Here is a 26453-nt window from a genome sequence, read left to right as displayed (position 1 = left end):
TTCAGTATGAAGGTGTACTTTCTCAGCTTGAAGAGAAATGCCAAGGAGCATGATGTTTAGCATGTAGTACATGCTAATATGTCATGATATTTGCAAGGGTTTTCACACATCATGGATTTTTTTTCACACATTATGGATGTACTACTAGCCCTTTGCTATTTGTTAAAAGATGACCCACGAGGCAACCATACTGTTGTTCCTCTTTCTTTGGTGCTTTGTTTTGCTGAAGAGTGAAGCTACGTACAGTAGCACTAACTAGCAACATTATCATGAGGAGATGATATTTTGTACCTGACGTAACCAAGCTGGCGTTATGTTGATTGTGCTCTTGGTGTTCAAGTCAGCAAAGAGACAGCACTAGACTCTACCAAATGGAGGGGCATCATCCGTGTAGTGGAGAAGGGGACCGTGGTCCATTTGGCTTCCATGAATGAAGAATGATGCACTCGTTCCGTGATAAGAAGAAATATGGTCAAAATCAAACCGGCCAATTCACAAACTTAGATGAAGTGACGGCTGGTCGCCATAGTTCTCTCTGACAGACTGTTTCTTGTAGTGTGCTTATGTTTTTTGTTAATGGATTACAAACTAATTTGCCAAAAGTGTTGGGTGGTCACTGAAATGTGGGCTCAGACAGAGACGGTGGTAACAGACGAGCTTGGACCGTTCCCCTCCTCCCGCTACAGTAGAGGCAGACGTTTTTCTGAAACCAATCCCTGCTCCCACCTCGCCGCCGGCGATTCGTGTGATTCCCCACCCTCCGGCGGTCGCCTCAGCGGCGGGAGGATGGGGAATCGCCGGATCCCGGCGTGTACATAGTGTAGGTAGCAGTAGGTTGCTAGCCGGCGGCGCTGGGGAGTTGGTGGCGTGGCCGGAGTGGCTTTTGAAGGCGGCGGTCCTCTCCTTCACGGTCGGTGCTCCGGTGGAGGCCAGCTGCGGATCTGTCGTCTTTGCTTCGCTCGCGTCTCATCGGAGGCGTGGTGCGTGTCGTCCCCGTGCCGGAGTCCGTGTGGTGGAGGATCCGGCGTTTGCAGATCTGGTGGGATCTGTTCCCGTTGACCAAGCTGGCGTCGTTGGCCGGCGCGCAGGATGGAGGTGCTTCGGTGCCGAGGAGCGTCGACTTCCTTGCTGCTTGGGGACTCCGTCCAATCCAAGCAAAGCGTGGTGGAGCAGGGCGGGTTTCGCCGACGTGGCGTGATGCGTGTTGAAGACGATGCTGGGGCTCAGGAGGACCTTTTTGTAATTTCCTTTGTTTCCTGGGCTGTTCTGTATGAATCTTGGTTAATATGATCAGTTCTTCCTTCGCAAGAAAAAGACAGAGACGGTGGCAATATGAAATTATCGCATGCTACGGCATAAACACACATCCTTTACTTTCGTTGAACATAAGACCATTTCTTCTCTCTTCTCCGGGATCGCTGTGGAGGAGCGGAATGGATCTTAGACCTCCATAAATGAACCAACAATTCTACACGATTGAAAAATTCGGCTAAGGAGTTTATTATCCAACATAGGTGGCTGTATAGTGTAAGGATAGAGGCTCCTGCACAATGATATGATTGTTTTTTTAGAACTGTCCTTTGTGTTGCACTATTTTTGTTTGGATTGTAACCTGGAATAGTGCATGTGCATCCTAATTGTATGTAGAGACCGGGTGTATTATGTCAAACTTTGAGTAATAAAGTGCCATTTTTTGAAAAATAAATGAACCAACTCCTCTAAGCATTTCTTCTTCATTTCAGAAAAAAAAAGAGACTGTCAATCAACGTTTTTCCCAATATTCCAGGAAATATGGTCCTCTCTGTGGGTCAGTGACATTATTAGAACCCAACTAGAACTATTGCACGATGAGGCCCCTCTCCAAGATATGAAACTTAACCACTAACAATGCTAATGATAGTGACAGCTCAATAAAGGAGTTGAGCGTATGTGCCTATGTGGCACAAAAGGGTAACCATGACACATATCCTGCTTAGCCGCTGACTTTGTAAATAGCTGGAAAACGAATGAACCAGTACCGAAAGATACTTTCTCGTTTGAACTTTAGGACGTGGATTGATATCGAATCAATTGTCAAAAAAAAAAAGCGTTAGATGCTTAATCCAATATTATTACGGCCATGGAACGCGGGAGCTTCATTCGGAATTCCGCCAGAATTCGCAGAAAACGCTTCGATTTGAAATGGACGAGAGGAAATTCACGCGTTGTAAACGGCGCCAAGCATGTACAAATACGTTCATGTGTGCACGCTGCGATTTGCACTGGTCCTGCACCTGCAGCGAGCAAGGTATGGTGCCGGTGTAATGGCACTCATCAATGTTCATCCACAATGGACGCAATCCAGCTAGTAGATGTTCAATTTGGCATTCATGATTTTAGCGTCAATTTGTCATTCTTGGTTGAAGTTTGCCATTCTTGACTGGCCTCAACGAGCCAGCACTTCGCTCATACAAGGCGCCCTCACATTTCAAGTTTCAAATATGTCTACAATTAGGCTAACGAAATATGGTCATATGACACAAAAATAGTAATGCCCGCTATCACCGTCTCCACATTTTATGGATCTAACCGCATTTTGTGGGTAGGGCGGCGGCTTACCCACGTCGTAGTAGACGGCTGACCTGAGCCCTGCAACCTTTTCGATTCGCTCCAATCTGTTGATCTCGGCGAGGAAGGATAAATCATGTATGGTAGAAATTTTTTTAGGGTTTCATCTTGTATATATTCTACCCGGTCCACTTTCGTAGTGTAAAAAATGATTTACACTTTACCCTAAACAACTTTTACAATACCGATTGTTACGAGATCTGCTACACATGCTCTAAGTGTTGGCCAACTAAAGCTTGAGCCTTGAGGTGCATGGCACCTCACATTTTGCAACAGAAAGAGAAGCTACTTCACATGATTATTTGATTAAAAAGCTAAATTGCTTCCCAACACGGATATAAGCTTGGCTAACTTTTTTCATAAGATCGGTCTTTTGAAATTGTTGATTAATGCACGAAAGTTTAATATGGTATCAGAACTAGGGTCTCGAGTTCGAGTTCTTATTTTCACAATTTATTGTATAAATTATATTGCTCCTCTCTTGTCAACGTATAGGCCTGTTGAGCCATACCTCTATGTTTACATATATTGTCTTCTTCGTGTCACACATAAGGGGGTGTTAAGTGTATAAGTGGATTCCCTAACTCTTTTCATCAGACTGGTCTTTTCAGTTAGTTAATTATTGCAATGAGCTTAACATGTTGCTCAATGTGAAGCCCGAATCTGGGGTTTCCCCCCGGAACACACACGAAACGAGAATCGCCCCACTACGCCTCCAACAAGGTAATGACTCCTTGGGACGCTGTCGTCCACGGTTCCGGCCAAGGTTGAAACAAGCCTTCGCTGGCATACTCGCACCCAACACCAGGTGGACCACTAGATACTCCTCCATCGTCTTTCGCCACACCACACAGGAACGTCCCAGCCGCCAGGGTGAGCCATCGACGCCAGAAGAGGCCACATCGCTGCGCTGCCGACACCGGGCCACCTGCACGCCGAACCGGCATACCAACGCGAAGATTTACCACACCCAAACATGGTCCAATACCTTTCCTTCACATTTGCAGTCCGAGACTCGGTGCTCGCTTCGAACGATACTCTATGCCTTCGCCTACAACAAAAAAAAAAGGCAGTCTCTTAATTAGTGCTGGAAACCAACACCTGACATATGAAAAGAAGGATGCTAGTGCCTAGTGGCACCATAACTAACATCATTTAGCGGTGTTTGAGAGGAAAGGAATGAGAGGTTTTTTTTTTTTTTTTGAAATGAAGCTCTTTTGATTGATGTAGTGCCGCTTATTCAGGATGAAATTGAACAAAGGGTATATGCCTTCACGGATGGAGACGAGGCACCATTGTAGTTTCCTCGGTTACGGCCCTATATTCCTCACCTCTTTTGATGTGATCTTGCAAATACCTTTTCTCCCTTCTACATCCATTGGTAGTTTGCCTGCCTTTTTCTCTTTTTTCTGAAAGTTTTTCTTGTTCAAAGTGCAAATGTTACTCTTGAGTCTTGAGCATCGCATTAGTTGGTGCACGTACACGGCCAACTAATCTGGCAAAGCTGGAAGCAAATAATGTACAAATACGTACACTACATGCATGAATGAACAAACCGTATTGTACAAACTTTACATGTACATGAACAATGCATGCAGATTCCAAACCAGGTAATCACTGCAAAGTTTGCCCTACATATGAACACTATATGCAAATTCCAGACCACATAATCTTGCACAAACAAACCTGTACCTAAACTTACATTTTACAACTGCAAACCGATGTCAACAAATGAATGGACAAAACTTCATGCACAGCTGTCACAACCAAATGACAGCCGCGAGCCAAAACAAGCAGGGTACCCGCCTTCAGACATCAATCTTTGTCAGGTACCAACTCATTTGGCTTTGAGGAGTTCCTCGGCGAATTGGCAGCATTGCTTACAGAATTGCTGGACTTTGGGGATGATGGCTCGTCCCGGCTGACAATTGGAGATTCTGACCTGGAGGGCACAGGGGACACTTCTTCCTGATCCAAATAAGCATCAACCACTGGAAACATATTTTCTGCGTAGCTGTAACTTCTACCTTCTGGTTTGTTGTCTTTCGTTTCGCTATCACGAAAGGAGACAACATCGTGACCAGTGAACTGGTGAAAATCTACTATCTCACGGAGGAAACGGTTTTCACGGGCATACATGGAGTTCTCCTGTGCCAGCCTTGATTTCTCAGCCAGTAATGCCTCTAGTTGCATGCGGATCTGTTTCAAGGAGAGTTGTTTCAGTATGACTTCAAGAGGGAAGGCTATGGTCAACGACAGAAAAGAACAGCAGCTATAGAAATAACTGAAATGGTGAAGTGACACTGGCAGATCTATTCAATGAATAGTCAGCTTGACAAAGTAATAGCCAGCTAAAAGTACCGATCACTCAACTCTTATTTTATAAACTAAGACTAGCCATACCACATACTTTCATGTGAATCAACCACAACAAAATGTAGTATGATTCCAAAGTTACAGACAGAAAGAAAACAGTCATATTATATCCAATATTTTCTTAAATGAAACTATATCTAATATCATCCATCTTTGCTATTTACACTAGTAATGAGTGAATAAAATTAAGAATCGTGAATGAGCAGTACTGTCATCACTGCATACGATACGATATAACTCAATTCAATTAGGACAAGATAAAATTTACCAGGTCATCATCCTCTTCAGTTTTGACCCCTTTCTGCTTAGTTTCACGTAACATTTTGTTCTCTTCTTCTAGCTGACTGCATCGCTGCTTAGCAAAAGCTAGGTCAGCTTTAACGGTTTTTAGTTCGCGGAGTACAAGTTTTGCTTTAGCAGCCATCGCATTAGCAACCTGAAATAATTTGTACAGGGTAAGAGAAAGCATTATTGCACGCACATATATTACAAATGACCATATCTGAATCTATGCAGTGCTGTTGTCTAAATGGGTAGTGAAAAGTAGACATGGCATATTTTGAATCATATATAGATAGCCAAAACCAAGAACTTAGTAGTTAACACAAATATCTTTCAGCATATAACAGTTCTGTTCATTGCTACCAAGAATTATTAGTGCCATGCTGCCTTTGGCTTAGATGAAATAATATTAGAAAAACTAATCTAGATATTGACGGCCTCATTGGGTTTTAAGAATTCCATAGGTTTTTTTTTGTAGGATTCCAATCCTTAGGAAATTCTCCATAGAGGCTCTTTGAATCAGAAGGGTGATGCTATCAAAATCCTATGAACTGATTTCCTATGCCAACAATTCCGCAGGAATTTTGACATCCACTCCGAGCACTTTGTTTCTACTCATTCACGTAGGATCGAAGCATTTTGCTACAATTTTCCTATGTTCTGCAGTTGCAGTCATGTATTTATTTTCCTTATTCCTTTCCTGTTTCTCAAAAATATTTTTCATTCATAAGATAAAATGAGTCCCTTTATTGGAAATATAAGCGTCTTTAAGAAAAAATTGCCATTGAAAACGTCTAGTAGCTTTTCCATAATGGAACTGATAAAGCATAGTCCTAATTGAGCTGTAACGGCATGGCACCTTACGTCGCGAGAAGCTTTTAATTGGGTCTCCTGGGCTGCAGCTTCAGCTTTCTGTGAGAAACTGGGAGGGGTGAATGTATCTGCAGCAGGGTTCTGCATATACGGGCTGGAACCATTAGGCTTTCTTCTAATTTGTATCTTCTTTGTTTCCTCAATTATGTTTGATGTCTTATTATCGACAATGATGAGACCTTCCTGTTAACAAGAGACATAAAAACAAGTTAGTGGAGAAAGCCAACAGGATACTGAACTTTCAATAGAAACTGTTATCCACCAAAATACAACACAAAACAGGGCCCAAATGAAGTGTATATTAAGAGCTGTTTTAGTGATATCGCAAAATAAATAGAGCTGCATTATGCTAAGGAACATTACTTCCAAGGCATTTCTGATTCTACCACCAAACTGGTTGACAGAAGCAGCGAGTGCCTCCGACCTCTTCCGAGGTTCACTCCTTTCAGTCCCTCCATAGTTGTCGAATGACCAACGAGACTGGGGGGCCTGAAATAAAGAGAGAGAAAACAGAGAGGGGTGTAAATCACCTAGGAACAGTCAATGCACAGTAAGAGTACTGACAGAGTGACTGTATTCGTTGTGTTTCTTTCACCAATGTATGTGGACCAAGCTCCATTTCTATTTTGTATCTCACCTGAGCTCCAATCGATGAGTCAGGCTTGCGAGTGGTTTGGCCTTTCCCATAGTCGTCGAACTTGTGAGCGGCAGCATCCTCGTCGAGAATCCCCTTGGCTTTTCTTGCCAAAGATCCCCACAATCCAAGCTTATTAGGCTCACGCATGCTATCCATGGACGTGTACGATGAGGCAGCCGAACCCTGCTCATTTATCACGGCACAGAAAAATTCAGCAGAGGTACTTATATAAGCAGACCAACCATTTTCACTGCATGAAGAATAACAGTAATTCCTAGGTGAGACACTGCAGACATGCTAATATTCACCTAAAACTGAAGATCAGAAACAGACAGCATAGGACGGATATAGCAGTATAGCTTGCTAATAATGTCGGTGATGGATTTGGAATCAGAGTGAGATTATCGGTCGGCGATTATCACGCCACGGAGTTGGCATGTTCAGGATCGAATCAAATTGACCTGCTGCGCCATGAGCTGAACTGCTGCTGAAGCTGCCCCCAAATTGGCAAGCAAGAGGGGAAAGCCCGCATCAGCCCGTGACTATCGCACATCGTCTCAACAGTAATCGTGTCGACCGAACGGAGGGCACAGCCGTAGCAGCGAGTTGGACGCGATGTGATCCCGATATAATATTCGATCGCGACAGGCGCAAGCGCAGCAAGTTGGCAGCGATGACCGGAGAGATCGGGCGGTACAGAGGAGGGAGGAGAGAAAAGGGGAGCGCTTGCCTGGGGTTTGGGAGTCCGGCGATCGTCGGCGCCGACGGGACCCTGCTGCTTCCGGCGGTAGGCCATGGTCTTGGCTGGGTGGTTGGAACGCGGAGAGGAAGAAGCAGGCAGCAGCTTCTAGCTTTGGTGATCCCTTGCTTGCTTTTGATAGAGAGAAAAAGAGAGATGGTTGAGAGTTGAGATCGACCAAAGCTGGACCAACCTGTCGATGCTCGACAGATGCGCCCACGGCCCACCTGTAAGTCTTTGCAGAACAACCCGCCTTGCCATCTTTTTGCATCGCATCGCGTCACGACCCCTTGCCCAACACACGGGGCAGTAGCAGGGCATTGTTCACTCAACGAACCATCTGCGCCCCCCCCCCCCCTTCCCCCCTCCTTCTCCCCTTCTACCCTTGGGCTCCCTCGAACTCCGCCGATGTTGGTCTCCTTTCCTTTCGCTCGCCACTCCGGTAGAAAGTGCATAGTGTTGTAGAAAGTCTCTTTTCCCCACAGGGGTGGCTAGAGAATTTATATCGAACTCTCGGGTAATTGGCGGAGAGATGTCTTTTGCTTCTCCTCTTCAAGCAACCTACAAAACAAAGCTTTTGCCTTGTATCCTCAACTCTACCGTGTGGTTGTCAAGCAGAAGGTTTTCATATTACTAAAACTGAAATAAACTTGTAAATAAATAAAGTAATGTTGGAGATTCGTAGCAGAAAACAAAAAAAATATATCTAACTAACGCAACCTGGTTGCTCAGATCTGTCTACGAGCAATGCAGTAATGGAGATAATATCAGTGACGTACCCTCGTAGACCGATAGCGGTTAATGTTCCGCTAGAACATGGTTGATGTAGTCGTACTTTGTCGCCGACCTCGGGGTCGAGTAGAAGTTCTCTCGCACCATCATGAGTACCGCAAGTGCAACACCTCGTAGTTTCGCACACGTACGGTGATCAAGGACGCTCCCGGCCTCAGATCCAACTAAGGTTGCAGAAGAAGATCTTCTCGATCCGAATCCTGGCAGCGCTCCCGCATACCGGGTGGAGTACTCCCTCCATGCGCAGCTCTTCGAGGAACCACGGGTGGAGAGAGAACTAGAGAGAGAGAGAGGGGAAGAGGAGAGGGAGGCTCCCAAGGGGCTCTCCTTTTTTCCTCAACCCTAATTGTGTGTACCTCTCCTCCAAATCCATCCACTATATATAGGAGGAAGGGAAGGGGTGGAGGCTATGCCTTGGCAATGTGGGACTAAAAGGGGGCATGGGAGAGGGGGTGGCCACTTGGGCCCAAGTAAGGCCCATGCGCCCCTTTCCTTGAAGCGACCACTTAATGGGCCTCACTCTGGGAGGGGCCAATTAAGGTGGGTTGCACCTTTTTATTAATAAATAAGTATATATTTAATATTAATTAATTTAATTAACATATAATAAAAAATAACTCTCGATGATCCGAGACACCTCTCGTATCACTCCGAACATCCTTCGGATTCTCCTGGAACCCTCTACAGTTCTCTATTCTCTATTCTCCAGTGTTTCCGATGAATCCAAAACAATATTAAGTTTCGTTGAACCCTTAAGTGAGTTTCCCAACGGTTTGAGAATAACACGGACATGATCGAGACATCTCTCTAATCAATGGTCACCAGGGTGTTCTGGAGAACAATAGCAACCCCTACACATTCTACAAATATGTGATCATCATTTGAACCATTATGTTGTATCTCATTCCCCTTGTTACTTTGATACATGCACTTGACCGAGACTTGATCATTTGGTATCACGATACCTAGTTCGATCTCGTTACCAGCAAGACTATTCAACTCGTTTCGTTCGATTCTATCCTCATGACCTAGTCATGTGTTGCAACTTGGATATAATCTCACTGAGTGAGCCCATAGTATCTTCCCGCCACACAGATGAACAAATCCCCCTCTTGACTCATACGCCTCAACTCATCCCATTGGAATACCCAACTACACCTTTATGATCACCATGTTACGGTGTGATGGTCGATGCAGTCAAAGTAGCATCCAGTGATAGTGATTAGATATGATCTCACGGTCTAAGGATTAGGTTACTTCGCTTTCATAAACATCATAACGTTGAACTACTTTGATCATGTTACAATACTTATATATTTCAAATGTCCATCATAGAATTGACTCAATGATATGACTCCATTGTCAATGACATTTATGTCCATGATCGGGAAACGTCAATCATCGAATCACAATGAACTAGTTCGTGAATGCTCACTTGGGACCCTAGTTTGTTTACAATACCACACATGTATCAACATTTCCGATTAATACAGTTATATCATGACATGAAAACTATTATGAACTATTGATATATAATAATAAACACTCTTTATTATTTTCCTCTAGGGCACCATATCCAACAAGTAAAACAATCTATGTCTAGAGAAGGAAAGGAAGAAAAACAATAAGATAAAGGTATTTTGGGTGTTTCGTTTGTGTTTTCTAATAGTAAAAGTGTTTTTGTATTTTCGTATTTAATTGATTCAGAAAATATAAAAGGTCATAGAAGTGTTGGAAAGTTGTTTCTTATAATGAAAAGTGCAACGGGGTTCATGGGTTCACTTGACTATTCTCTCATATGGTGCAATAGACATAAAACAATTCACAAGAAATATAATATAAATGAAACTTCATTATGTGTATGATAAGGATTCATATGGCATCACATCCTATTTAGAGATGATGCAACACATCTCTCTTATACTCCTCCACAAAGGAAAAACTCCATGCAATATAGAATTAAGAATAAATAGAGTATAGCCTTTGGTACTTTGACATGTTGTTTGAATAACAGATGTGCTACCTTGAGCAAACAAAATTATCTTAGCTGTCACTAGATAATTATAACACATGAATTCAATTAATCCCTAGTGGGGTAACAAAAGAAAGGTAAAAAACCATAGTGGATCTCGAATTTGTTGTCACTATCCAATCACCACCACCATGTTACTCCAATTAATACCCCTCCCCCCCCCCCCACACACCCTCTCATAGATGTTGGATAAAAACAGGGACTTAAGAATGGGTACATTATATGCATCTACTAATACATCTTACACATAATAGAATTCCAACCTTAAATATAAACTCATAGAATAATAATCTACCGCATAGGAATTACATAGATGACCATAATTATGTTGGGCAACTCATATGGTACTAAATCAATGATAGAACAAGAGAGAAAAAGACCAAGAAACCACAAACCCATAGTCCAGAGATGGACTATTCACTCTTCATCATAGTGATAATGTTGGAGATGTTGGAGAAGGTAGAGATCACACCGGTGGTGGCTCCGACGGCATTCCCCCTCCAATCTTCCCTGGATCTGGCCCTATTTTAGTGTTTTTATGTTTTCACAGCTGAATGTTCTAGGACGTCGCCTAGAGGGGGGGGGGGGTTAATAGGCGGTGTGGCAAGTTTTAGCCTTTTCCAATTTTAGCGCAACGGAAGGTAAATGTGATAGCTTTAGCAATGGTGATGTTCCTACAATGATACTAGGACAAGTGCAACAAGTAAAGAAATCGACAAGATAGTAAGAGTAAGGTGCGAGATAACCGGAGGACGCGGAGGCGAGGCGAGGTTTGTTTACCGCAGTTCCTTCCACTAAAGGAAGTACGTCTGCGTTGAGGAGGTGCTAGTCTCACACAAGAGACTAGACGGCCACACCACGAAGGAAGGCCTCACCTTCTTCCTCGAGAGAGCTCCACGGAGGTGCTCTCCCTCTTCTTCCACTAAGGCACCGGTCGAGGTGGTGATTTCTTCACAAGGTTGGGGCGAGCTCCACACACACAAGGATGCTCCCAACACCCTATGGAGCTAGTACATCACCAAGCTAGCTTCCATAGGAGCACATCTCCAATGTCCCACTAAAGGAACTCATCCAATGCTCCACACAAGGAACCCTTCCAATGCTGCACCAAAGGAACCCTTCCAATGCCCCACGAAGGAACCCGTCCAATGCCCCACGAAGGAACCCTTCCAATGCCCCACTAAGGAACTCTTCCAATGCTCCACTAAAGGAACCCTATCACAAAGATCCACTAAGGAAGAACACACACACCCTACGAGATTGAAACCCCGGAGAGAGAACAAACCAATGCACCTAATGCAATGGCTAAGAACACCACTAGGATGCCCAAGTTCTTCTCTCCCAAATTCCAACAAAGCTAGAAGAAGCTATTGGGGGAATAAGGGAGGAAGAACAAAGTGAGGAGAAACACCAAGAAACTCCAAGATCTAGATCTAGCAAGATCCTCTCACTTAGAGAAGGATTCAAATGGTGAAGCTCTAGATCTAGATCTCCTCTCTCCTTTCCCCCAAAAATATGCAACAAATAGTGGGGGGATCAAGAGGAGGAAGAAAGAACCCAAGGTCAACAATGGAGGAGAGAGAGTGGAGGTGCAGGGTTAGTTTGGGAGGAGGTGGAAGAGAGGTATATATAGGGCCCCAGAAATATAGCTGTTGGGGGCTGGAAAAACGGTCAGATTCGCACTAAGCGGTACTACCGTTGTGCAGAGCGCTACTATCGCTTTCCCCCAAAAAGTCAGATCCGAGAAACGGGCCAAAACCGGTAGTACCGCTCTGTGGAGCGGTACTACCGCTTGTGTCAAAAACCAGAGCAAATCTGATGCAAAGAGAAGAGAGAGAGAGAGGAGCAGCAGCATGCGGTGCAGTGGTGGTAGCGCGCGCGCGCATGCGGCCGGCGAGTGGAGGCGCGCGCAGCAGGGAGCAGCGTGGAGGGCGGGAGCCGTACGGCGCGGCGTGGCCCGCGCGGGATCGAGCGGGAGGCTCTCCCGTGGGTCAACGCCCGCATGCGCGTGCGCGTCCCGCGCGGGGTTGAGCTGGCGGCGGCAGTGAGCGATGCGGGCGAGCACGGTGCGGCGGCCTGGGCGAGCGAGCTAGGTGGGCTAGCGGCGGCCCACTGCGGGCTGAGGAGCTGGCGGTGCAAGATGGAGGAAGATGGGCCAGGCGGTAGTACCGGGCCCGGTACCGGCCTGGTACCGTAACCGAGTTACGGTACTACCGGCCTGGTACCGCTGAGTGTCCAGTAAGCAAAAACCGCTCGGGCGGTACTTGGGCCGGTATTGCCAGCGGTAGTACCGCCCGGCCCAAAACGCTTTTTCTTTTTCTTTTTCAAATATGATGCACTCTAAAAATCATATCTTGAGCTAGGAAACTCGGAATGACATGAAACCAATTTTGTTGGAAAGAGGGGGACAAGAGCTACATCTTTACAAGGTGAAATCATGCAAATGAGTGAGTGATGATTTTCTCATGGTCATAGAGGTGTAACCTCTCAATATGGTATATCGGGAAAATCATCACTCTCGCATATGCAACATGCGATGCAACCGAAATACGTTTCATGCATAAGAACCAAGAAGAACCAAGAACGTGATGCAATGCATGCAAGGTTTGAGCTCTCTCCGATGATATGACCCACTATTCTATCGAGCACAAACCTAGTCCTTGCGCGTTCTTCTCGAGTCGGCAAGCTCCGCCTCCATACTCTTCATGATTGTCCATGCCACCATCTTCCTTCATCTTGTAAGCACACCACCGTCTTCATCCATCTCCAACGCCGTCTTCTCTCTTCATCTTCAACACCGTCTTTGTCTCTCTTCAACACCATCTTCATCATTGTACTCCGTCTTCTCCATCTTACAACATTGAGTCCAACATGACTATGGACTTGACCTAAGATTGATTCTCAATGCAACCGTTAGTCCATAGGGATTGTCATCAATTACCAAAACCACACATGGGGTAAAGGACATGTTCTTACAATCTCCCCCATTTTGGTAATTGATGACAATCTCTTTGAGAGGGTTTAGATATGGAATTTAGCGAACAACCCAAGTTGAGTATTTAGAACAAACTCCCCCATAATGTATGCATGTGTGAATGAACTTGAGTTTCATTGCATATACCGGCAATTAGAGCCTAGCGGAGTATCCTCTAAATATTCAACCATGCAAAGCAACGAATGCAAGGCATGAAAGGCAAATGCTTAAGAACCAACAAAAGCAATTCCCTTAAACCCTCCAAACTTCTCCCCCATTGGCATCGATTGCCAAAATGGACGAAAGGTTTGAAAGGCCAATATAGTGAGCGTTCCTCCATAAGTTGTGCATTTCTCATAATTGTGAGTGAAATCAAATGCACATATTCAATGACGAATATCCGGAGGAAATCAAACTATATTGAGGATCAAAGATTGCAAGAGGATATGAAGGTGAGACACTATGAAGCAAGCAATCAATGAACCAACACTATGCTCTAAGTAATATGTGAAAGCTCGCCAAAGTTTGTGCACAAGATAAACAATTTGCATTGAAGAATAAGGTGCACAAGCATGGCATCATTACTCCCACAAGACCACTCAAAGCATGTGCCAAAATCAACTATGAGTGTTTGAAGATGCAAATAGTATAAAACGAGCACTCATAGCCAAGTTCTTTGTGGAGTCATCAACAAGAGAAATAAGAATGAAGGAATAGACTCCAACAAAGAGGGATATCAAAAGATATGCACCATCTCTTATGTATATAAGTTTCTCTAAGTGGACAACATCACGAAGACATTTGTTCACAAAGAAACATGCACACACAAGATAGGTACAAGAGAGATAGAGCAAGATATCCAAAAAAAGTATGCTCAAGGAGTTATCTCATGTTAAGAATCTAAACCAAATACAAGAAATGAGATAACCCACTCCCAACGAAAGCAAGGTTCGAATAAACCAAACCCTCAACACTTTTCATGATGGCACAAAAGTACCGAAAAGGAAAGGTTTGTCTTCCAAGGTCAAAATCTTGAAACAAGGAAGTGTTCTAGCAAACATAGGAGAGCTCCCCCAAAATTAGTGCACCATTTAGAATTTTTCATTTGAATTCAAAATGCACAAATACGGGATTTGCTCAATCATGTTCGTCAAAACACCAACAAGGTTCAAGAGAGATAAGGAGATCCAAAAGAAGCAAGGAAGACAAATGGGAGTCTAACCCACAAGGGCAAATTCTTGGCAAGTAATGAAGCAATTGAGCACATGAGCCAAGTGTGAGGATGATCCGGAACAATACTACACAATTTATTACCAATTGTCAAAGGACAAGAGGTGTATAGGAAATATCCATATTGTAGTTTGTGAGTATGTCCAAGATTATCTTCACAACAAGAAAGCGAATGGTAAAGTGGGATTTGTTTGAGCACACATGTCACATAGGAACAAGATAATCTATAATATCTACTCTATGTGACACAACCTCAAATGTTCACATTTTCTAGGTTTGTAAAATGCACGAGGCACAATACTCCCCCATAATGTGATAAAGACATTTTCCGTGCAAGAGGCAAATAAGAACCAAGTGAGATAATTAATGGACATTATAGGATTTTAATTCATCATGTCACACATTTTTAGGATTGTGAAACGCACGAAGCATATCACTCCCCCAAAATGGGATATTCCATTAATTTCTCACATGTGCCAACAACTAAGATATGAACAAGATGCAATAGGCTCAACAAGGAACAATTGTACATGATGTGCCACCCAACATAAGTAAGAAGCAAGATAAGCAAGTAGGGATCACAACATACACAATCACATGCAAGGTACAAAACCAACACATGTAAAAGGGGAGCGAGTAACTTTTCAATATAAAGGAGTTGAGGGCTCGTTACCGCAAGGAGGTGCATGGGTAAAGAATGAAAGGAATACAACTTGACTTGAGGAAGTGAAAATGATGAAGATGCCCCAAGTCTTCATGAACTAGTCAAGCCTCCATGCCCTCCACTTGTACCTATTGATCAAGTTTTGGCTTGTTGGTCCCCAACTAAGTTGGGTCCTAAGAAGTTAGTCACAATAGGCTTGGCAACCCAAATGGTTCTTCTTGCGAAACCACTTTGAGTGCCAACATATTTGGCAAACACATCGCCAACCTTATCCTTATGTAGAGAGTAAGCACCATGGATCAAGATAGGGTTGGATGAGTTACCACTAGTGCAAAAGGAGGATATGTGGCCCTTCTCACGGCATATGTAGCATCTTCTTCTCCTCTCCTTCTTCTCACTTGATTTCTCCGCAACGGGAGCCTTGGCTTGATCCTTCTCGGGTAGCGGCCCTTCTTCAAGTTGAGGTAGACCTTGAGCTTGGCCATGAGGTAGACCATGAGCTCCATCTTGAGGCCGCTTCCCTTGTTTCTTCGCGCCAAGTGGCTTCTTCTTCAAGGGGCGCAATCTAACATGATGCCCTTCAATCTTGCACTTGAAGCACACAATCTTGACGGGGTTCTTCACATGCCCTTGGCCCTTCTTCCGCTTGTGCAAGGTGGACTTGTTCTTGTTGTTGGAGTTGAATCCAAGTCCACACTTGTCATTGGGGAATTTCTTCCCCTCATGACCCTTTACCAAGTCCTTCCTTAAAGAAGTAACTTGGGCCTCGAGCTCTGATGTCTACGGGTGCTTCTATTCTTGTAGACAGTGTTGGGCCTCCAAGAGCAGAGGTTTGTAGAACAGCAGCAAGTTTCCCTTAAGTGGATCACCCAAGGTTTATCGAACTCAGGGAGGAAGAGGTCAAAGATATCCCTCTCATGCAACCCTGCAACCACAAAGCAAGAAGTCTCTTGTGTCCCCAACACACCTAATAGGTGCACTAGTTCGGCGAAGAGATAGTGAAATACAGGTGGTATGAATAAATATAAGCAGTAGTAATGGCGCCAGAAAAGTGCTTGCTGGCGTGTGGTTGATGGTGGTAATATTGCGGGAAGTAAAGATGCGATAAAACGAGTAAACAAGCAGCGATAGCGATATTTAGGAACAAGGCCTAGGGATCATACTTTCACTAGTGGACACTCTCAACATTGATCACATAATAGAATAAATAGATAGATGCTAGACTCTACACCCTCTTGTTGGATGATGAACACCACTAACTGTGTAGGATTACACGAACCCTCAATGCCGGAGTTAACAAGCTCCACAATATTCAATGTTCATATTTAAATAACCTTAGAGTGCATAACAGATCAACATAACCAAACCAAGTACTAACATAGCATGCACACTCGTCACCTTCACACTACGAAAGGAGGAATAGATCACATCAATACTATCATAGCAATAGTTAACTTCATAATCTACAAGAGATCACAATCATAGCCTACGCCAAGTACTACACGATGCACACACTGTCACCATTACACCGTGCAGGAGGAATAAACTACTTTCATAACATCACTAGAGTAGCACACAGATATATTGTGATACAAAACACATTGCAATCATAAAGAGATATAAATAAGCACTTCACTATGCCATTCATAACGGTGAATAAGTATTCCGTGAAATATAGCCTAAGAGACCCACACGGTGCACACACTGTCACCTTTACACACGTGGGACAAGGAGTCTCCGGAGATCACATAAGTAAAATCCACTTGACTAGCACAATGACATCTAGATTACAAGCATCATCATATGAATCTCAATCATGTAAGGCAGCTCATGAGATTATTGTATTGAAGCACATAGGAGAGAGATTAACCACATAGCTACCGGTACAGCCCCGAACCTCGATGGAGAACTACTCCCTCCTCATGGGAGACATCAGCGTTGATGAAGATGGCGGTGGTGTCGATGGAGGAGCCTTCCGAGGGCACTTCCCCGTCCCGGCGGCGTGCCGAACGGAGACTCCTGTCCCCCGGATCTTGGCTTCGCGATGGCGGCGGCTCCGGAAGGTTTTCTCTGGTTTCGTCGAAAGTGTCGTGGGTTTTCGCGACGGAGGCTTTAAATAGGCGGAAGGGCAAGGTCGGAGGGGTCCGGGGCCACCGGACACTAGGGCGGCGCGCCCCCTCCGGGCCGCGCCGCCACCTTGTGTGGGCCCCCTGTGGCCCCTCTCTGACGGTTCTCGGGTGTTCTGGAAGCTCCGGGGATTCTAAGATCTTCGGTGTTGATTTCGTCCGATTCCGAGAATATTTCCTTACTAGGATTTACCGAAACCAAAAACAGCGAAAACAGGAACTGGCACTTCGGCATCTCGTCATTAGGTTAGTTCCGGAAAACGCATAATAATGACATAAAGTATGCATAAAACATGTAGATATCATCAATAATGTGGCATGGAACATAAGAAATTATCGATACGTCGGAGACGTATCAGCATCCCAAGCTTAGTTTCTGCTCGTCCCGAGCAGGTAAACGATAACAAAGATAATTTACGGAGTGACATGCCATCATAACCTTGATCATACTATTGTAAACATATGTAATGAATGCAGCGATCAAAACAATGGTAAATGACATGAGTAAACAAATGAATCATAAAGCAAAGACTTTTCATGAATAGTACTTCAAGACAAGCATCAATAAGTCTTGCATAAGAGTTAACTCATAAAGCAATAAATCAAAGTAAGGTATTGAAGCAACGCAAAGGAAGATTAAGTTTCAGCGGTTGCTTTCAACTTATAACATGTATATCTCATGGATATTGTCAATGTAAAGTAATATAACAATTGCAATATGCAAGTATGTAGGAATCAATGCACAGTTCACACAAGTGTTTGCTTCTTGAGGTGGAGAAAGATAGGTGAACTGACTCAACATAAAAGTAAAAGAAAGGTCCTTCAAAGAGGAAAGCATCGATTGCTATATTTGTGCTAGACCTTTGATTTTGAAAACAAGAAACAATTTTTTCAACGGTAGTAATAAAGAATATGTGTTATGTAAATTATATCTTACAAGTTGCAAGCCTCATGCATAGTATACTAGCTTGGATTACCAGGATTATCATTGCAATACACATGTTTTAACCAAGTGTCACAAAGGGGTACCTCTATGCCGCCTGTACAAAGGTCTAAGGAGAAAGCTCGCATTTGGATTTCTCGCTTTTGATTATTCTCAACTTAGACATCCATACCGGGACAACATAGACAACAGATAATGGACTCCTCTTTAATGCATAAGCATGTAGCAACAATTAATGTTCTCATATGAGATTGAGGATATATGTCCAAAACTGAAACTTCCACCATGATTCATGGCTTTAGTTAGCGGCCCAATGTTCTTCTCTAACAATATGCATGCTCTAACCATTAAATGAGTGGTAAATCTCCCTTACTTCAGACAAGACGAACATGCATAGCAACTCACATGATATTCAACAAAGAGTAGTTGATGGCGTCCCCAGGAACATGGTTATCGCACAACAAGCAACTTAATAAGAGATAAAGTCCATAAGTACATATTCAATACCACAATAGTTTTTAAGCTATTTGTCCCATGAGCTATATATTGCAAAGGTAAAGAATGGAAATTTTAAAGGTAGCACTCAAGCAATTTACTTTGGAATGGCGGAGAAATACCATGTAGTAGGTAGGTATGGTGGACACAAATGGCATAGTGGTTGGCTCAAGGATTTTGGATGCATGAGAAGTATTCCCTCTCGATACAAGGTTTAGGCTAGCAAGGTTATTTGAAACAAACACAAGGATGAACCGGTGCAGCAAAACTCACATAAAAGACATATTGTAAACATTATAAGACTCTACACCATCTTCCTTGTTGTTCAAACTCAATACTAGAAATTATCTAGACTTTAGAGAGACCAATTATGCAAACCAAATTTTAGCAAGCTCTATGTATTTCTTCATTAATGGGTGCAAAGTATATGATGCAAGAGCTTAAACATGAGCACAACAATTGCCAAGTATCAAATTGTTCAAGACATTCTACCAATTACTACATGTAGCATTTTCCGTTTCCAACCATATAACAATTAACGAAGCAGTATCAACCTTCGCCATGAAAAATAAAAGCTAAGAACACATGTGTTCATATGAACCAGCGGAGCGTGTCTCTCTCCCACACAAGCATTTATTCAAACAAAAACAAAAACAAAAGCACACAAACGCTTCAAGTGAAGTACATAAGATGTGGCCGAATAAAAATATAGTTTCAAGAGAAGGAACCTGATAATGTTGTCGATGAAGAAGGGGATGCCTTGGGCATCCCCAAGCTTAGACGCTTGAGTCTTCTTAGAATATGCAGGGGTGAACCACCGGGGCATCCCCAAGCTTATAGCTTTCACTCTTCTTGATCATAGTATATCATCCTCCTCTCTTGACCCTTGAAAACTTCCTCCACACCAAACTCAAAACAAACTCATTAGAGGGTTAGTGCATAATCAAAAACTCACATGTTCAGAGGTGACACAATCATTCTTAACACTTCTGGATATTGCACAAAGCTACTGGAAGGTAATGGAATAAAGAAATCCATCCAACACAGCAAAAGAGGCAATGCGAAATAAAAGGCAGAATCTGTCAAAACAGAACAGTCCGTAAAGACGAATTTTATTGAGGCACCAGACTTGCTCAGATGAAAATGCTCAAATTGAATGAAAGTTGCGTACATATCTGAGGATCACTCACGTAAATTGGCATAATTTTCTGAGTTACGTACAGAGAATTAGACCCAGATTCGTGACAGCAAGAAATCTGTTTCTGCGCAGTAATCCAAATCTAGTATGAACCTTACTATCAAAGACTTTACTTGGCACAACAAATGCAATAAAATAAGATAAGGAGAGGTTGCTACAGTAGTAAACAACTTCCAAGACTCAAATATAAAACAAAATTGATGTAGTAAAATAAACACATGGGTTATCTCCCAAGAAGTGCTTTCTTTATAGCCATTAAGATGGGCTCAGCAGTTTTAATGATGCACTCGCAAAAATAGTTGTTGAAGCAAAAGAGAGCATCAAGAGGCAAATTCAAAACAAATTTAAGTCTAACATGCTTCCTATGCATAGGAGTCTTGTAAATAAACAAGTTCATGAAGAGCAAAGTAACAAGCATAGGAAGATAGAACAAGTGTAGCTTCAAAAATTTCAGCACACAGAGAGGCATTTTAGTATGAAAATTTCTACAACCATATTTTCCTCTCTCATAATAACTTTCAGTAGCAACATGAGAAAACTCAACAATATAACTATCACATAAAGCATTCTTATCATGAGTCTCATGCATAAAATTATTACTACTCCCAACATAAGCATAATCAATTTTATTAGTTGTAGTGGGAGCAAATTCAACAAAGTAGCTATCATTATTATTTTCATCATCAAATATAGGAGGAATATTGTAATCATAATCAAATTTATCCTCCATAACAGGCGGTACTAAAAGACTACTATCATTATAATCATCATAAATAGGAGGTAAAGTATCATCAAAGAAAATTTTCTCCTCAATGCTTGGGGGACTAAAAAGATCAAGCTCATCAAAACCAGCTTCCCCAAGCTTAGAATTTTCCATATCATTAGCAACAATGGTGTTCAAAGCGTTCATACTAATATGTTCCATAGGTTTTTTAATTTTCGCATCAAACCATCCATGTCTTAAATCGGGAAATAGAATAAGAAGCTCATTGTTGTCCATAATGCCAAACTAGTGTAAACAAGAAACAAAAAGATGCAATTGCAGGATCTAAAGGAAATAGCTTCGAGCACACACACAACGGCAACGAAAAGTACTTTACACGGGACCGGAGTATGAGTGCCTTTACCTTTCCTCCCCGGCAACGGCGCCGGAAAAGTGCTTGATGTCTACGGGTGCTTCTATTCTTGTAGACAGTGTTGGGCCTCCAAGAGCGAGAGGTTTGTAGAACAGCAGACAAGTTTCTCTTAAGTGGATCACCCAAGGTTTATCGAACTCAGGGAGGAAGAGGTCAAAGATATCCCTCTCATGCAACCCTGCAACCACATAGCAAGAAGTCTCTTGTGTCCCCAACACACCTAATAGGTGCACTAGTTCGGCGAAGAGATAGTGAAATACGAGGTGGTATGAATAAATATAAGCGAGTAGTAATGGCGCCGGAAAAGTGCTTGCTCGGCGTGTGGTTGATGGTGGTAATATTGCAGGAAGTAAAGATGCAGATAAAACGAGTAAACAAGCGACGATAGCGATATTTAGGAACAAGGCCTAGGGATCATACTTTCACTAGTGGACACTCTCAACATTGATCACATAACAGAATAAATAGATAGATGCTAGACTCTACACCCTCTTGTTGGATGATGAACACCACTAACCGTGTAGGATTACACGAACCCTCAATGCCGGAGTTAACAAGCTCCACAATATTCAATGTTCATATTTAAATAATCTTAGAGTGCATAACAGATCAACATAACCAAACCAAGTACTAACATAGCATGCACACTCGTCACCTTCACGCTACGAAAGGAGGAATAGATCACATCAATACTATCATAGCAATAGTTAACTTCATAATCTACAAGAGATCACAATCATAGCCTACGCCAAGTACTACACGATGCACACACTGTCACCATTACACCGTGCAGGAGGAATAAACTACTTTCATAACATCACTAGAGTAGCACACAGATATATTGTGATACAAAACACATTGCAATCATAAAGAGATATAAATAAGCACTTCACTATGCCATTCATAACAGTGAATAAGTATTCTGTGAAATATAGCCTAAGAGACTCACACGGTGCACACACTGTCACCTTTACACACGTGGGACAAGGAGTCTCCGGAGATCACATAAGTAAAATCCACTTGACTAGCACAATGACATCTAGATTACAAGCATCATCATATGAATCTCAATCATGTAAGGCAGCTCATGAGATTATTGTATTGAAGCACATAGGAGAGAGATTAACCACATAATTACCGGTACAGCCCCGAACCTCGATGGAGAACTACTCCCTCCTCATGGGAGACAGCAGCGTTGATGAAGATGGCGGTGGTGTCGATGGAGGAGCCTTCCGGGGCACTTCCCTGTCCCGGCGGCGTGCCGGAACAGAGACTCCTGTCCCCCAGATCTTGGCTTCGCGATGGTGGCGGCTCTGGAAGGTTTTCTCTGGTTTCGTCGAACGTGTCAGGGTTTTCGCGACGGAGGCTTTAAATAGGCGGAAGGGCAAGGTCAGAGGGGGTCTGGGGCCACCAGACACTAGGGCGGCGCGCCCCCCTCCTGGGCCGCGCAGCCACCTTGTGTGGGCCCCCTGTGGCCCCTCTCTGACGGTTCTCGGGTGTTCTGGAAGCTCCCGGGGATTCTAAGATCTTCGGTGTTGATTTCGTCCGATTCCGAGAATATTTCCTTACTAGGATTTCTGAAACCAAAAACAAGCAGAAAACGAGAACCGGCACTTCGGCATCTCGTCAATAGGTTAGTTCCGGAAAACGCATAATAATAACATAAAGTATGCGTAAAACATGTAGATATCATCAATAATGTGGCATGGAACATAAGAAATTATCGATACGTCGGAGACGTATCAAGCTCTTCGATTTCCCCTACGTGGTTAGTAACAACACAAGTACTAGAGGAAGTGGAAGCTTTATTGTTAGAGCAACAAGGCAAGGTATGTAATTCACCACAAGATGTAGCAATAGCATGGGTGGGTGATTTACTAGCACTAGCACAAGGAATTGTAGAACAAGGCATAGAAGGTAGTTCACCACAAGATAAGTCAATAGCATGAATGGGTGAACTAAAAGCACTAGCACATGGCAAAATAGCATTTTTAGAGGTAGTGCTAGTACTCACATGAGGCACACAAGATTTTACCTTTGACATGATAGCCTCATGAGCTAACTTTAGAAAATCATGAGAGACTAGAAGATCATCATGGGAGCTAGAAAGCTTTCCATGACTTTCTTCCAATTTCTCATAATTGCTTGTTAGCAAGGCAAGTTGGGCCCTTAGCTCAACATTCTCCTTCAAGATGGAATCTTCACAAGAGGTAGAGTTAGTAGCACAAGCATTATCAATTATAGCACAAGGAGAAGGCAACTTAGCAAGCTCTATTTGGTTGAGAGCCTTAAATTGCTCAAGTGACTCGGTGAGAAGCTCAAAATCCTCAAGGAGTTTACCATGAACAATTACTAGCTCATCATTTTTAATTTGAAAATCATGTGCCACCTCTAAAGCTCTATCACGAGATTCCTTTACCCTACGTATCTTTAGAGCAAAGTTCTCTTCAAGAGTTTCATTGGTGGTTTGTTGTTCTTTAAGAGCTTCTTTAAGAGTTGCAATCTCAATTGCATCCTCGCGCTCATACTCTTCCTTTTTCTCAATAAGTTTTGTGCTCTTAATGGCAAAATTGAAGATTTTCATGAAGCTAGAGCGAGCAAGTTTCTTCTTAGGAAGAGCATGATAAACCAACTCTCCCAACTTGTTTAAGGAAGCAACACTAAGTACTTCCATATCATCATCCTCATCATCACTAGATAGATAGGGTTCCAAGGAAGGAGATACCTTAGAAGCCTTAGCCATAAGGCAAGTGTAGGAACCGTGCAATGATGAAGAAGATGAACTCCTTGAAGCTCCATCCAAGATCTTATCTTGGCCCATAGTATCTTTGGTTTCCTCTACATTGTTAGTCACACAAATACTAGAGGAAAGCAAAGTATCTTCATTATGGCAACAAGACAAGAGAAGCATATCATCATGGGATGAAGATATGAAAGGACTATCAACACTAGCATGTAAATCATTTATAGTGCTACAAGTGTTAAAGCCCAAAGATGAGACATTGCAATGGGATAGAGATGAAGAATCATCAAGAGAGCGCTCACCATCAACAATACAATGTTCATCACCACTCACCATACCATTACCTTGTGTCTTACCACACGTTGGTGAAGTGGAAGGAGCGTGATCATCCTCAATGGTCTTGGATCCACCATATGTATCTCGAAGCTTTGTCCAAACCTCATGAGCACTCCGGAAAGGCGCAATGGAGGAAATCACTACATGACTCACAACACGGCAAAGGACTTTAGTAGCTTGAGCATCTAGATAAGAGTTTTTCTTCTCCTCAAAAGTTGGATTTTGTGGATCCTTAGGAGGAGAAAAACCCATATCAAGAATTCGCTCCACATGTGGGTGCATGTCCCTAAAATAATCAAGCATGTAGAATTTCCAAGCATCATAATTAGTGCCATCAAATGTATAGGAAGAAATGTGCACTAATCCTCTAGCCGACGTCATACTCTCTAGGCGGTGAAGCCCAACAAGATAAGAGAGCCCTAGCTCTGATACCAATTGAATGTTCTAGGACGTCGCCTAGAGAGTGCAACAAGTAAAGAAATCGACAACATAGTAAGAGTAAGGTGCGAGATAACCGGAGGACGCGGAGGCGAGGCGAGGTTTGTTTACCACAGTTCCTTCCACTAAAGGAAGTACGTCTGCGTTGAGGAGGTGCTAGTCTCACACAAGAGACTAGACGGCCACACCACGAAGGAAGGCCTCACCTTCTTCCTCGAGAGAGCTCCACGGAGGTGCTCTCCCTCTTCCACTAAGGCACCGGTCGAGGCGGTGATTCCTTCACAAGGTTGGGGCGAGCTCCACACACACAAGGATGCTCCCAACACCCTATGGAGCTAGTACATCACCAAGCTAGCTTCCATAGGAGCACATCTCCAATGTCCCACTAAAGGAACTCATCCAATGCTCCACACAAGGAACCCTTCCAATGCTCCACCAAAGGAACCCTTCCAATGCCCCACGAAGGAACCCGTCCAATTCCCCACGAAGGAACCCTTCCAATGCCCCACTAAGGAACACTTCCAATGCTCCACTAAAGGAACCCTATCACCAAGATCCACTAAGGAAGAACACACACACCCTACGAGATCGAAACCCCGGAGAGAGAACAAACCGATGCACCTAATGCAATGGCTAAGAACACCACTAGGATGCCCAAGTTCTTCTCTCCCAAATTCCAACAAAGCTAGAAGAAGCTATTGGGGGAATAAGGGAGGAAGAACAAAGTGAGGAGAAACACCAAGAAACTCCAAGATCTAGATCTAGCAAGATCCTCTCACTTAGAGAAGGATTCAATTGGTGAAGCTCTAGATCTAGATCTCCTCTCTCCTTTCCCCCAAAAATATGCAACAAATAGTGGGGGGATCAAGAGGAGGAAGAAAGAACCCAAGGTCAACAATGGAGGAGAGAGAGTGGAGGTGCAGGGTTAGTTTGGGAGGAGGTGGAAGAGAGGTATATATAGGGCCCCAGAAATATAGCTGTTGGGGGCTGGAAAAACGGTCAGATTCGCACTAAGCGGTACTACCGCTGTGCGGAGCGCTACTATCGCTTTCCCCCAAAAAGTCAGATCCGAGAAACGGGCCAAAACCGGTAGTACCGCGGTACTACCGCTTGTGTCAAAAACCAGAGCAAATCTGATGCAAAGAGAAGAGAGAGAGAGAGGAGCAGCAGCATGCGGTGCAGTGGTGGCAGCGCGCGCGGCATGCAACAGCAAGTGGAGGCGCGCGCAGCAGGGAGCAGCATGGAGGGTGGGAGCCGTACGGCGCGGCGTGGCCCGCGCGGGATCGAGCGGGAGGCTCTCCCGTGGGTCAACGCCCGCATGCGCGTGCGTGCGTGTCCCGCGCGGGGTTGAGCTGGCGGCGGCAGCGAGCGATGCGGGCGAGCACGGTGCGGGCGGCCTGGGCGAGCGAGCTAGGTGGGCTGGCAGCGGCCCACTGCGGGCTGAGGAGCTGGTGGTGCAAGATGGAGGAAGATGGGCCAGGCGGTAGTACCGGGCCCGGTACCGGCCTGGTACCGTAACCGAGTTACGGTACTACCGGCCTGGTACCGGCCTGGTACCGCTGAGTGTCCAGTAAGCAAAAACTGCTCGGGCGGTACTTGGGCCGGTATTGCCAGCGGTAGTACCGCCCGGCCCAAAACGCTTTTTCTTTTTCTTTTTCAAATATGATGCACTCTAAAAATCATATCTTGAGCTAGGAAACTCGGAATGACGTGAAACCAATTTTGTTGGAAAGAGGGGGACAAGAGCTACATATTTACAAGGTGAAATCATGCAAATGAGTGAGTGATGATTTTCTCATGGTCATAGAGGTTTAACCTCTCAATATGGTATA

At 43.8% G+C, this 26453-nt stretch overlaps 1 protein-coding gene across 1 annotated transcript; it reads right to left on the bottom strand.

The window, feature by feature from the left end:
* Positions 1-4141: 4141 nt before the first annotated feature.
* On the bottom strand, positions 4142-7667 carry LOC124699317. Its single transcript, XM_047231638.1, has 6 exons — positions 7506-7667; positions 6776-6958; positions 6502-6627; positions 6130-6321; positions 5252-5419; positions 4142-4806 (listed from the first exon to the last, which is right to left on the bottom strand). Exons 1-6 carry the CDS (start codon positions 7569-7571, stop codon positions 4423-4425), a joined length of 1119 nt encoding a protein of 372 aa, XP_047087594.1. The 5' UTR covers positions 7572-7667; the 3' UTR covers positions 4142-4422.
* Between the last annotated feature and the right edge of the window lie 18786 nt (positions 7668-26453).

This window comes from Lolium rigidum, chromosome 3 (assembly GCF_022539505.1).
Source record: "Lolium rigidum isolate FL_2022 chromosome 3, APGP_CSIRO_Lrig_0.1, whole genome shotgun sequence".
Taxonomy (NCBI): Eukaryota; Viridiplantae; Streptophyta; class Magnoliopsida; order Poales; family Poaceae; genus Lolium; species Lolium rigidum.
This window is presented reverse-complemented; position numbering and strand designations above follow the sequence as displayed.